Source organism: Rutilus rutilus, assembly GCF_951802725.1.
Source record: "Rutilus rutilus genome assembly, chromosome: 10".
NCBI lineage: Eukaryota > Metazoa > Chordata > Actinopteri > Cypriniformes > Leuciscidae > Rutilus > Rutilus rutilus.
In genome coordinates, this window is record NC_140215.1 from 20,276,305 (window position 1) to 20,290,500 (window position 14,196).

Consider the following 14,196-nt stretch of genomic DNA (forward strand, 5'->3'; position numbering starts at 1 on the left):
TCTTAGTACACGATGTAACTACAGAAGAGTCAAGTTTTAAATAGGAAAAATATCGAAACTCTTTGGTCATTTTTTTGAGAGAGATGCTAATGGTCCTGTCCGATTCAATGATCTATGCTAAGCTATGCTAAAAGTGGTACCGCCAGACCCGGAGATCGGCTGAATGGATTCGAAAAACGATAAAACTCAACTGTTTAACTCCGGGGGAGTTGTAAAATGAGCCTATTTCCAAAAAAAGTGGAGTATCCCTTTAAATTGAGTCCATTTCACAAACAAACTGATGGAATATGAGTCGTATCGACCACTTTTCTTATACATTTATGGTGCTTTAGGTCAATATTGCAACTAATACATTCTAATTTTGTTGAGAAATTAGAACAACATGAGGATGAGTAAATACAATATATATATATTTTTTTGTATCTATATCACCAAGGGGTTGAACACCATGACCTGAGAAGATTTTTTCGATGCTTGGCAACCCTTCAAACTGACATAAAGGGATCCTTCGAGAGGATACCTGAGGTGAATGAACTGCAATTACTTCCCAATTGTAATGGGAAGGATACAGAGGCTTCTTGTTACATCATAATCATAGAGGTGCCATCTCTTAATGAGGCCATCATGCTGTGAGTCATGTGGGGATATTGACTCCCAATTGGCAACCCAAGGAGCAAAATATAACATGTGTGAAGACACCAGGTGCTCACTCTGCCTTTCTGGACCAGACATGCAGACACTTCCAGTCGTACGTTACACGAACATACGCTCACATGGCACCTCTTCACTGACTACAGGTGATACACCTTTCAAAGTCAATCAACTCACATGGAGAGAAAAAACAGCACACCAGCCAAATGAATTTAAGAATACACTCATGCAAAACCTTACCCGCTGGAACAAACCGCACACATGCACACACAGGAAACACTGATACGAGGCCAATTAATTCAGCAGCCTCTACAAGGCCATCCACACCTGTCTTACAAGCAGACGCAGGCTCACTGATGCATATCATTCCATCATAACCTACTGAATAAACCCAAATATCTAAACAAGAACACACATATGCAATCACACGGGAATGTATTAGTGCGGGCAAGTGAACGGAAAGTCTATATACTGTATACTCAAAGCACAGTTTATTTATCTCTTGTTAGAAATGACTAACTAAATTCATTTTTAAACAATTCTTAACAGTGTTGTAATCTTTAACTAAAATTACAATGATAAATGTTTTTCGGTAACTGAAACTGAAATAAAATGAAACATAAATATTAATAGAGACACTAACCTTAAACTAAAATTAGAAATGTTGCCTTGGCAAATTTTTTAAAAATAAAATAAAAAAATAAACAAGTTTAAGTAGTAAAATTCTTAAAACTAAATCTGAAATAAAAATAAAGCTAAACAGAAATATTATAAAATATTATAATAAAAATGACAAAATACATAAAACTAAAACTGAAATTAAAATGAAAAGGAAAAAAAGCTAATTCAAAATATTAATAAACAATATAATAGCACATACTTCTAAAATAGCACAGCCTCTTTAAGGGATAGTTTGTGCAAAAATAAAAATCCTGCTATTTATTATTTATTCAACCTCATGTTCCAAACCTTCTTGTGGATTCTATGGAAAAAATAATGTATTGGATACTACAATGAGAACTACAATGAATGAGGAATGTTCAAAAGTGTTCAAGCTTCATAAAAACAAAAACAAAAAAAACCTATATTCTTAGTCTATATTCTTATATTCTATACGCTATATTCTTAATCTTCAGAATCCATATGACAGCTTTATGGGATGAACAGAGCAATATGAGTCAGTATTCACTGATAATGTTGACATCCACCATCTTCTAGAGAGCTCATACCTGTAAACAAATGGTTCTTTCGGGTTGGATCTTTTTAATGAATCAATTTATGAATGAGTTGTTTTTAAATCTCACTAACACACTGGTCTGTTAGTAGTACAGATTCAAAAGACTTGGATAATAGCACACAGGCTATTTTTGTGGCGTCAGCACATTATTCAAAAGTTCTTCTTTTGCGCTGATAAATGATGACAGAATTTTGATCTTTGGTTGAACTATCCCTTTAAGTGTACACTCAACTGGCTTAACTAACTGGGCAAGTGCTTGTCGCGGTCATCTGTGTGATGAAGATCACAGAATGAAAATCCTGAAAGCAAGTGTGGTCTCAACAAATCCTGCTTTCTCATTCATGTGACTGGAGCATTCAACGAACTATGATGAAGTTTGATTATTACAGTCTGACCTTCTGTTCAGGGTTGAGTGTGGAAATGTTTAAAAGTTTTTAAATCCTTTTGAAGGGTTTATACAGGATTGCATTTAGATTCAAAGAATTCAACGCCTAATCTCAACTCGAGTGGTTCTGTGAAGGAAAGCCCTTTAAGTTTTATTTCAAAGGCCTTAAGTAATTCCCTCCAACTGCTGGTGGAGTCTCTAGTTTTTTCCTCACCTCCACCCCAGCGCAGGCAGCGAGCGAGGTCATTCCCAGTCCCCAGCGGCAGGATCGCAACAGGAGGATGCCGAGCAAAATTGGCCTTATCTGTTGAGAAACAAAGAGAGCTATTAAAGCTGCTGCTGCTGCATTTTTAACTAGTACATCAAATATGATTATATTTAATGGATTTGCACTACCACTCAAAATTTATGTTTTTGTGTCTTATGCTCATCAAGGCTGCATTTATTTGATCAAAATACAGTAAAAAAAAAAACAGGATTCTAAGATGAATAGAAAGTTCAAAAGATCTGCATTTATTTAAAATAGAAATCATTTGTAACATTATAAATGCCTTTACTGTCACTTTTGATCAATTTAATGCATCCTTGCTGAATAAAAGTAGCCTATTCGTTTTTTTACTGACTAAAAATCTTACTGACTCATTTTGACTAGTAGGCTAAATTACATTAATATGGAACTAAATGTTATTACTGTCCAGGCTTTAAAAATTACTCTCTTTTTTAAACAATATGTAACAAATAGAGGTGTGAATCTTCACTTCACAATTCGATTCAATTATGATTCAGAGGGTCACAATTTGATTATAAAATGATTCCAGAGGCATCACGATGCATCTTTTCCTCAAATTCTTTCTTTAATAATAATTACTATATTACGCGCCACTAAAGAGAACTAAATTCGGGATTGCAGGCAGCTTTCTGTGCGCTCGCTTCGGGTGTGTGTCAGTCAGCGGGAGTAAAACACAGAAATCTTTTCATAACTGTTTAACATCAAGCACGCCCTGCACTTTATTTTCACACTCATGCATGTTCTGTTCATAAAAACCGAAACATCAGATGCAAGTGCTTTATTTATATATAATAAGAGTAGCCTACTTTACAATAAAACAGCGCATTTATATGTATTATAGGCCTATTTTTATGCATCGATGCAGAATCGTTCACATCAGCATTGCAATGCATCGTAAAAACAATTACCGGTATATTCCACAGCTCTAGAAACAGGGCCTAGATAAAGACATGCACTGGTTACAACTGGTTAAGTTAGGTATACAGCACTGGATAATGTCTTCTTCATTCATAAATGTGTATCATTCCCATGTAATATCCTTACAATAATTCACACATTAGATTTGTTTGTTTCTCTTGTTATGAGACACACAGAACAGTGTGTGCTGTCAATGATGAACTGTATCTTTCTGTCCTCACGCTGATGGTCCCCGTGTGGCTCATTGCTTTGCGCAAAGGGACCGCGGGGACGTTGTTTTTGGTGCTGGTCCGTATGGCGCGATGTACTGCCTAACCGCAGGGGCTCTCTGAGTAATCGTCAGCAGCAGACATTTTATAATACCAGTCAAACTCGTGTGGGTGAACAACAAGCAAGGACTGATCGCAGAGCGGCTCTCATTAAAAAGCTGCTCCTAAATCATCACTTTAGGGCAGTTAGAAGGACAATCTCCCACGTGTGTCCCTGTCAGCCTCAATTTGCCAGCCTAAAGATTCTCTAAGGCGATGAAGAGCACATCGCTTCTGATCTGAGTTCAGGTTTCAGTGCCATCAGCCAACTGCAATTTCAAGCCAAAGGTTTGGAGACCAAGCTGATTCTAAATCAGCACTTAGCGGCGATATCTACCACCGCCCACACAAGGTTCCTCTCCAGCACTCATCCATTAACATCAATACGGCTGTTAGGAGGGGGAAAGACAGGCCATTATATCTCCACTGTTATCCTGCATTCACTCATATGAAAGAGGTCACAGATGAGTCAATGCTCTTCCTAGAAACAATGATTTGTCTTTCTGATCTTTCTGATGGTTAAACGTCATGATTATATGTGCCTTAAATAAGAGCCAGTCTTGTGTCAAGTACCGCATGGAATGACGTCCTAATGTTCAAATGTTTGTAGCTGAATTGGTCGACATGCTTTATTGATATCCTAGGGGAAATGCAGATGCAATATTCAAAGTGCAATCAAGTCACCTTTATTTATAAAGCGCTTTATACAATACAGATTGTTTCAAAACAGCAATACACAAGGAAATAACAGAATCAATGATGCAAACTTCAAATTCTGCAGTAAAGCAGCTCCAAAAAGACAGTGGTGATATTTGGGTCAGTTCAATTCAGTTTAAATACAGTGTAAAGTTCATCAATTAAAGTGTAACAACCTTCTTTGTATTGAATGAGAAATTCACTTTTATTTGTCAGCAAAAGTTTTTCGTGCATGTTCATGGTAATCCGGTTTGAAATGTTGACTACAAACACAGACTTTTTTCAGGTTTTCTGTTGCGGTGTTCTCTCCGTATTTACGATTCTTTGCAGCATTTAGCCACTGCGATGAATACTTCACTGGAAATTTCACTTCACTTTGAATTCTTGCACATGGGAACAATACAAGTCGACACCATTATGACAAAAAGTTTGCTAAGAAGTATTTCCTACTAAAACAAGGCGGTATTTGACTCTGGTCAAGCGTAAACATAGCAGACTGGTGGGGCTGGCCTCGGTCGGCAACATGCCTAGTGCATTATGGGTGTTGAACCTATTTGGCAAAAGGAAAGACAACAGCCTTTTTTCTCTGTTTTCTCTAGTCAGGTAGCACCGATGAAATATTTTTTTGTTTTTTAATTCACCTTTCTACTGTATAGGCAGCCAAGGTTTATTTAAAGCCGATTTTTCTTTTAAATCCAAACTGCAAGAAAACACATATTCTGTACCTCAAATGAAAGCTTTTCTTTGGTCATATCATCAAACACTAATCTTGAAAGATAAAAATTATATTTAGTAAACCAGAAATCACTTTATTTTCTCTACAGAGCAGCTGAAATGCAGTCGGTGTAAAGTCCCAATGCGAGCCTACTGTTGCAATTTGTACTTCGAATACATGTACAGTGTTACTGCTAAATTAGTCAGATGGTCTATTAAGTCCATGTAACCATGTTAATTATTACAGCTCTGGAAAGCACTGATGATGATGCGTACTCACCAATGCAGTCCAAAATCCACCCCACTGATCCATCGCCTCCACAAGCCAGCACTCGGAAATCAGGCACGTCTCGAAAAAAGTTGAGCCTGGGAGACATAAAAACAATGAGAATGATCACCATTCCCCAGTGGCTATTCACAGTTTACTGTTCAATGCAGTATGTTTGATCTGAAGGATGTTATAGAAGATTTATGGTTTTCCCATTCAGTGTCATGGGAGAAAATCTCAAAAAACAAAAACATCTCTTCCTTTTAATCTCAACTAAAGCCTTTTTTGACTGTGAAGCCAGTCTTACATTTGATCCTAAATTTGCTGACTCTTTATTTGTTTGTGAAGTGACCTTAAGCTGTGAGCAAAGCACTGAATGAATAAAGCTTCTCAATTTCTCACTAGAGACAAAACATAAATGAAATTCAATTTATGTCACAGATCAGAAACAGAAGACAAACTGCAAAATCAAATATATTAAACATTACACGTTTTGGTCACACATTAGATTAGGGTCCAATTCTCACTATTAACTATGACTTTGCCTCAAAAAACTCCTAATTACTGCTTATTAATAGTAAGGTGGTTGTTAAGTTTAGTTATTGGGTAGGATTAAGAGATGTAGAATATGGTAATGCAGAATAAGGCATTAATATGTGCTTAATACAAAACAACTAGTTAATAGTGAGAACTGGACCCTAAACTGAAGTGTTACCAACATTTTTAATGTATGTACTATTTTAATACATTTTTAAATACAATGTATTTCTGTAATGGAAAAGCTGAATTTTCATCAGTAAATTCCAGTCTTCAGTGTCACAAGATCCTTCAGAAATCATTATGGACCTTTTCACATGGTTTCACTATGACTATGTTTGCACAGTTATCAATATTGCAAATATAGTAAAGTTTGTCATATTTTCATTTAAAAAAATGCTATACTTTGTGTTATATTACCTTGGCAGTAATGGGGGAAAAAAAGTAATTAACGCTGCTGCGAGGGTGTTTCTAATTAAACTGCAGATTTGACATCATTCTCTCTTCTGACTGCTATAATCAATCTATAGATATTTGTTCCCTCTTTTGGAAAGTCGTCAAAATGCTATCACTTGTTTTATCTGTAAACACTTGACCTCCATCTCTTCACTGAACATTCAGAGGCAAGTTTAATAGAGCAGGACAGAGGCTGAAGAAGACACCACCCTCTGCTGGTCAGGAGCATTTACTGCAGCACAAGGGTGAGTCCAGGACATATCCTGCAAACAGGCACATGTGGGATCTGCTATAGACCTGAGCGTAATACACCAGCAGAGCAGTCACACAACTGTCTGAAATATTAATACTGTGTAACCTCTTTTGATGGGCTCTGACAATGCAGCATGTTTTATGTATGCAGGACGAGAGCAAAACAGACGAGTAAATGTGCCACTACATTTACAATGACAATGCAGTCAGTTGGATTCAAGAGGTTCTGTTTTTTTGTACCTTCTCAGGTTTGTTGCTGTAGTGCCATATAAATGCTCAAACTATGTCAACAACAATGTCCACAGCATGGGTGTCCACTGAAGTTAAATGGGCGAGTAACACAAGTGGAACATGGCTGTGGTTCTGGACAGGCTTGATCTGGAATCAAGTTTCAGCCTGACTAAATGAGCTCTGCTCCAGATAAATTTGTAATGTACCAGTGCCAGTCTGTTTAAAATGGCAATGTTGCTGTTGTAGAGATGGGGGTTGCATAAACAATTTCTTATCCAATGACATGGCAAAAGACAAGACACTTGAGCAAGCTGTGTTTTCTATATGCTATAAGAGAGGACTCTTCAGCGCAGACAGTTAGCAAAAGTGCACACTTGTCCTTTTTCATCTCTCCATCTTTTGATATCCACTCAGACCCCTGAGTGTCAATCACAAGTATGGATATTTCACAATGAAATGAGCAAGAGATTGAAAAGAAAGATCAAAGAAGAATATAGCCAATTCAAAGGCGTTTGTTCTGAAATATCTGAAACAAAATAATCAATCTAGAGTGTTATAGTGGAGCTGTACTGATGATACACATTATATTTCCATTTAATTTTGCAGACACATACGTATATCCAGAGCAACACAATCAATTGATCATAAAGGATACAACATTAAATCGATAGTTCACTCAAAAATAAAAGATGTCATCATTTGCTCACACTCGTGTTGTGTATGACTTACTTTCTTCTGTGGAACACAAAAGAAGATATTTTGAAGAATGTTGGTAACCAAACCATTTTGTTGGCCATGGAGTTCCATCGTATGGAAGAAAAAAAGTCATAGAGGTTTGGAATGACATGAGGGTGAGTAAATATTTTTTTGAATATTAGAAAGGCAAAGTAGAAATGTAAGAGCAGTACAGACATTTTTTTAGATTTATTTTAAAATAAAGGGCCTTAATCTAAATGAAAACCAACTAAGGGATATGTTTACTACTATTCAAATATAATATGTTTGGACTGCATTTTGGTTGCTAGTTCTCTCTCTCTTTTTTGTATTAGAGAGGAGCTGTTATTACGAACAATGGCAGTCATTAACAAGATTAAAAAAATATCACATCAAAAAAGACTGCCAACCCTTGAACTACATGCTCATGAATTAGCTAAGTGCTTAAGAAAGAGAATTTAATATATGATCATATGGTTCTCCATGAGTGAAATCATCAATGTCATACAATCTTCAATCCCCTTCTCTCTTTTTCTCTCTGAATGGTCTCATGATGAGTAGCGCTCCAGTCGTGACTACAGAACATTTTGTGGTGGGAGGGGGATCTAGGACGGAAAGTTAGCCTGCTTTCCCGTGGAACGACCATTGCTTTTGTTCTGTACTTTCTCTCTCTCTCTCTCTCTCTCCTTTTTCCTGAAGGAGAATCACTGTTGCACAACCGCAGGGTGCTGAACAGAATGTACTAGTGTGCTTTGAGTGGGTTTAAAGTATGTGTAACTGTGTAAGAGCACAATACAGTGGAAGTCCAAAAAAACTAAATCTCCTCAGTATCTAAATTGTTTCTTCTAGACAGCAAATTGATTAAACGGAAAACAAATTCTTAGATTTTTCTCTTGAGAAAAAGACTCCACAAGAGATCTGAATGTCTCAAATATGCTCAGCATTTGCAATATTTGCAATTGAAATTCAAGTACTAAAATCATTAAATCTGAAATAAAAATATATTAAAACTATATAGAAATATACAAAAAGAACACGAAAAATAAAAGCTATTTCAAAATAGCTTTTTACTAAAATACTATATAAATACTAAAAATACTATGATCACACATAAACAATACTAAAATAATACTGCTCTGTATTCTTACAATGGTCTCATTAGCGTTTATTTTTCCTAGGAAATTTGAGGACAACCCAATATACTTAACCTCTGAGTACTAAAATGTTTCTTCATAAACAATCTCATCAGTTAGCTAAGATCATTAGCTAAGAGTATGTGCCATAGATGTTAGATTCCACCATATGCTACAATTAAAAACTGATTTGGACGACCCTGAGCTGGTCCAAATCAGGTGGAGTGTATGGGCTAAGAGGATTTAGTACAATATATTGTTGCTTAAAGAGGAAGCCTCGATGTGACTGACAGGCTCAGAAGTGCATTTGTCACTTAAATGAATATATTTACACAGCAGGGGGCTGCTTGAGTCAAAGTAAATGTCTTGTAGGTCTCTCAAAGTCAGCTTCGCTTTGTGAGTGGTTCCTCTCTCAGACTAGTTGATTGCAGGTTAGTAGAAGCAAAAGGATAAGAGCGAGAGCGAGCCATGCCAGAACAAAACAACAGTGAGAATGTCAAACAGTTTTTGAGCAATTCCGTAATGACTAAAGAAATGTTTTTATTCGCACACGTCTCCATTGAAATTTGATGGTGGCTTTTAGTTGTCTTACCCTGCCATGGGTCCTCCTCGTTCCAGACTGTACACCTGTCTGGGGTTAAGCAGATACTGGAATTTCCGCAGCACCCTGATAAAGACAAACGAGGACACAAAAGCATTAAAAGACACATAGAGGAATGACATTTTTAAACATATAATCACTGTGAACTTTCCATTATGATAAAAGGCTTAATGGGGTAATTCACCCAAAAAAATAAAAATTCTGTCATAATTTACCAACCATTCCAATGTCTTTCCAAACTCAAATGACTTTCTTTCTTTCATCACACACTAAAGTTGAATTTTTGAAGAATATCCTGGCCACTCTGTACAAAATCATTGAGTAAGGACTGGTGGTGACAAGCTCCAACAGCACAAAAAATACTATAAAATATCATATATAAACATATATAAAATCTTGACATCCATCCTAGCTCTCTGTAGCACCTTCATGGGAGTTCATGAGAGAATGACAATGTTCGACTCTAAAAAAAAAGGTCTGAATAATCTAAATAATCATGAATTATTATTTTGGAATAAATGTACTCTAAAACACTAACCTGACATTTATACTTTGTTTTAATAAATAGAACATTAATTATTACATGGACCCTAATAATAATCCGATTGTAATCGGACATAAATGACCTTTGTGTCAAATTCTCTTTCCACTGATCGTCTGTGAATGGAGCAGGACAACGTCCTACCAGACCTATATTCAGACTCTCATCCACAGACACTTTGTTTTGGGCGCAGGAATGGGCATAATTATCCTCGTTTGCCTGTGTACTTAAGTTCCCTTGTTTCTGTTCATTGCTGTTGGGGCTCGTCTATTGTATGGTTTGCTGTTCTCCAGGAATTACCTGTGGATTTATTGGAACAACATGAGGGTGAGTAAATGATGACAGAATGTTCTATTTTGGTTGAACTATTCCTTGAAAAGACCCAGATAGACACACTGGAGGAATGATATTCTTAAAATGTTCTTAACACAATCCTGGGAATCATTGGAGTCAAGAAAGACAGAAGCACATAAACACAGATTGAACACTGTTGCAGCAGTGCTCCTCAATAACCTTGAAGTAATAAAATGATTATTGAGGACTCTGCAATGTCCTTCACTTCTAACTGTGTTAGCTACTCTTTCCTTTTAGTATGCAAAGACACAGAGGAAGAGAGAGAGAGAGAGAGAGAGAGAGAGAGAGAGAGAGAGAGAGAGAGAGAGAGAGAGAGAGAGAGAGAAATAAAACGAGCTGCGTCACAAGCTATGCTTTTATGTGGGGTGATAATTTGAGCACTTATCAACACTGAAGACTTCATTTGTTCCCTATGCAAAGAACAAAAGAGTGTAGACAAATGTCAAACCCAACCAATGAGCTTTCAATACGCAGCTCGGGGTGAAAATGGTGGAAAAATACACTCAGTACAGTATGATTCAACGGTGACCACTCTGTTCCTTTGTTAGCATCAAAGAACCACCAAAATGGTCTTTCTTTTTTTGGGGCCAGGGCAGTTATCACGTCTTTGTTTGAGCACATGTCTAATAATGGAGGATAATCGGCCAATTAATGGTATTTAAAACTGTGTTGCTATGGTGATGCCAGCACAAAATCCCAAAACTGGTCTCCCGGAGGACGTTGAGTGGGTGGTGAGAGCTGAAACAACACCCACATTCTTCCTCCTTAAACAGCATTACTGTCTCCTGCAAGCTTTGATGGTATTTAGGACACTGCCAGCAAGCAAGAAAAAGAGTGGGACTTTTGTTAAACATGTCTATGCAGATTCGACTGACTTTAAATGGTTAGGCAAACCATTCTCCAACCTTGTACTGCTGTGCAGAATATGAAAAATGATGATGCAACAGTTTGAGTTTCAAAGATGTTTACCTCTCACCCTGCCGACCACCACTCTTAGGATTAACCAGCACGAGAAGGGGGTGTGTTCCAGGCAGAGGGGTGATCTTAAAGGCAGAAAGGAGGAAAGAAGGTCACAAACACACACACACACGTACAGCACAGATTTGAAGTCTCAGAGTGTGTCTGATGCCGGCTCACCTGCAGTGCCTGGCCGTCCCCGGTGAACTTGAAACACTGGGCAGTGTCCTCAGGGCTGGTACTGGGGGATGATTCTCCTTCACCTCTTTTGACAGCACACTGACGGTCCTACAGATACAGAGACATTACAGTCAACGTCAACAAAGAGAGATGGAGAGAAAGACAAATGTAATTTAAGAATCTGTCTCCCTTTATTTTATTTCTCTTTAATTTTAGAAAGAACTGATGTTTTAACATTTCTACAGGTCGTTCTACAAGGTCGTTAGACCAAACCTGTTCACAAGTTTCTAAAGTCCATGTCAAGTCTCAAGATCTTTCTATGTGCTGCAGGGCTTTTTCCATATGTTTTACATATAAAATATATTACATACATTACCCCTCAAACATTTTTTTTGTTTAAAAAAAAAAAGTAATTCATACTTTATTCATCAAGGATGCATTCAATTCATCAAAAGTAGAAGTAAAGACATGTATAATGTTATGAAAGGTTTCTATTTCAAATAAATGCAGGTTTTACTTTTCATTTCATCTAAGAATCCTGACTTAAACTTAAACACCAAATCATCATATTAGACTGATTTCTGAAGGATCATGTGACACTGAAGACTGAAGATAATCAGCGGTTATTTTAAATTGTAATAATATTCCATAATATTACTGTTTTTACTGTATTTTTTATCAAATAAATGCAGCCGTGGTGAGCATAATAGACTTCTTTCAAAAACATTAAAACAATCTTACTGACCATAAAAAAAAAATAAAAAAAAAGATTTCCTTGATTATTGTGTCATACTTGCTGACGAGACGTTATATGATATAACTAACGCAACATACATAAGGGTTTATTGGAATCATTTTATCTTGATTACCATTTACTTTTAAAATAAATAGTTTATTCATTAAGTTGAGAAAGCTGGGACAGCACACAACAAAAAACACATCCTTTATGCACATTTTTCTAACTGTAAATTCTCAGTCAGTAGTATAATTTGTCTTCGTTGTGCACAAGAGACGTCCTTTTAATAAAACATATTTTTCTTTCATTGTAGATTTAATAACTGGATAAAGTAAACAGCCAATGAGTGTAAATCGAGCCTTAAATTCAATTCTTTTGTGATATAAGTGTGACATATCATCTCAAAACCAGTTAGATCAAAACATTGCATTTTGTAAAAATATTTGCAAACTACAGCAGCATGCAGGAACTGTATTTGTATTCTCTATACTATAGACTACTCGTTGTTTCCAGTGGGAAAGAAGCCCATGAAGATTTTGTCGAGGACTCTGACCTACCCATAAAAAAAATTGTCCTGTGCTTCTTGAATTTTAACATATCATAAATGTGCAGTGGAAAAAAACATAACTCACCAGAACAACAGGGCAGATGTACGAGGGCAGGAGTGTGTGATCTTTTAACGGTCCACCATCACACTCAGGCTTCACATTGGACGCACACTTGTTATGGAGCTGGAAAACAATACAAAATACAAATATAGATGAGGAGTGGTGGAGAAAGACACATCAACAGACTCGAATGGTCTGGATCTTTTGTTCCCACTAATTTAAACAAGTAAGAAGACATTAAATGTTAGGAGCAAAGGGGACAGCAGGATATGTACTTGATATTAAATTAGTTACAGTTTTAGAGTTGAAAGCTACTCGATAGAGATGGTGCAGGAGTATATAATGTGATAATAAAAATCATTATGGAGAGAAAAAGCCTTTAGATGAGTGTTAAGTGCTGACACTTATCTTTATTACAAAGGCTATTTTTAAAACAAATCAGCCACTCCACCAAATGCTGTGAAAACTTAGTGAAGAACACCACCAAGTGGTGTGAATAAGTATTACATAAAAAATGGCTTTTATAAAATAGACAAAACCACAAATTATTCTGAATTGTATTCAGTCTTTTTTCTGTGTATGATCAAGGTCTCTTGCAGCAGAAAAATAAACTGTAGAATCATATATGAAAAACTATAAATAATTATACTGATGGATTCTAATTATGTGACAGTCTTGAATGAATGAATGAATGAATGAAGTATGGTTGGAAGAAGTGTTACTAACACATAAGAGTTTCTCTTGTTGGTCACAGTATGTCTGTTTATACTCACAGTGATTTGACACCAAACACAGTGAAGGCCTGTTAGGCCTTGATAGCACTTGATACTGCGGTGACATTTGTCACATTTTGTTGGGGAGTTGCCCTCAATCCAAACATGCTGCATAGCCTAGAGATACATTGAAAAGAGACATAAAAGAGAAAGTCATTATCTGTGAAATATTCAAACAGCACATCTAAACATCACTGAAAGTATTATCTTGAACTGTTCAATGCAATTGTATTGCCTTTTACACTAAAATTAAACTCCACATCACTTAACACATCACATAACACATTCTGTGAAATCATAATATAATGACAACATTTTGAGCGTATATCTTCCATCTCTGTGGTAGTTACTGAATGGGGAGCTTAAGTTCTAAAGAGGTGTCAGAGACTATTAAAACAGTGTTGCATGATCTCACTTTTTCCCCTCTAATTCTCAGTACTAAAAAAAGCCGTTACACACAGGATGTTCTCATAACCTTCCTGACATGTCTACAGAACATTACTTTGAGATTTAACCAAGAGTTAAGGGTCTGGGAAGTTGCCTTGGGTGAAACTGAACTGGACTGCGGTCAGTGGATAAAATAATCATAACACAAATCTTCTATAATAGAACACTGTGTTTGGTAAACTATGAGCTCAGTACTTAATAGATCAATCT

General features: G+C 36.5%; 1 protein-coding gene across 3 annotated transcripts in view; it reads right to left on the bottom strand.

Moving 5' to 3' along the window:
* Nucleotides 1-14,196, bottom strand: part of dgkg (diacylglycerol kinase, gamma) — a 103,412-nt gene that overhangs the window by 50,492 nt on the left and 38,724 nt on the right. For all 3 annotated transcript variants that reach the window (XM_084420698.1, XM_084420699.1, XM_084420700.1), the window contains 7 exons: nucleotides 13,540-13,656; nucleotides 12,791-12,889; nucleotides 11,423-11,530; nucleotides 11,255-11,328; nucleotides 9,382-9,456; nucleotides 5,479-5,564; nucleotides 2,488-2,577 (listed from right to left, as the gene is read on the bottom strand). In XM_084420698.1, coding sequence (XP_084276824.1) covers nucleotides 2,488-2,577; nucleotides 5,479-5,564; nucleotides 9,382-9,456; nucleotides 11,255-11,328; nucleotides 11,423-11,530; nucleotides 12,791-12,889; nucleotides 13,540-13,656 — 649 coding nt within the window. The remainder of the gene's footprint in view (nucleotides 1-2,487; nucleotides 2,578-5,478; nucleotides 5,565-9,381; nucleotides 9,457-11,254; nucleotides 11,329-11,422; nucleotides 11,531-12,790; nucleotides 12,890-13,539; nucleotides 13,657-14,196) is intronic.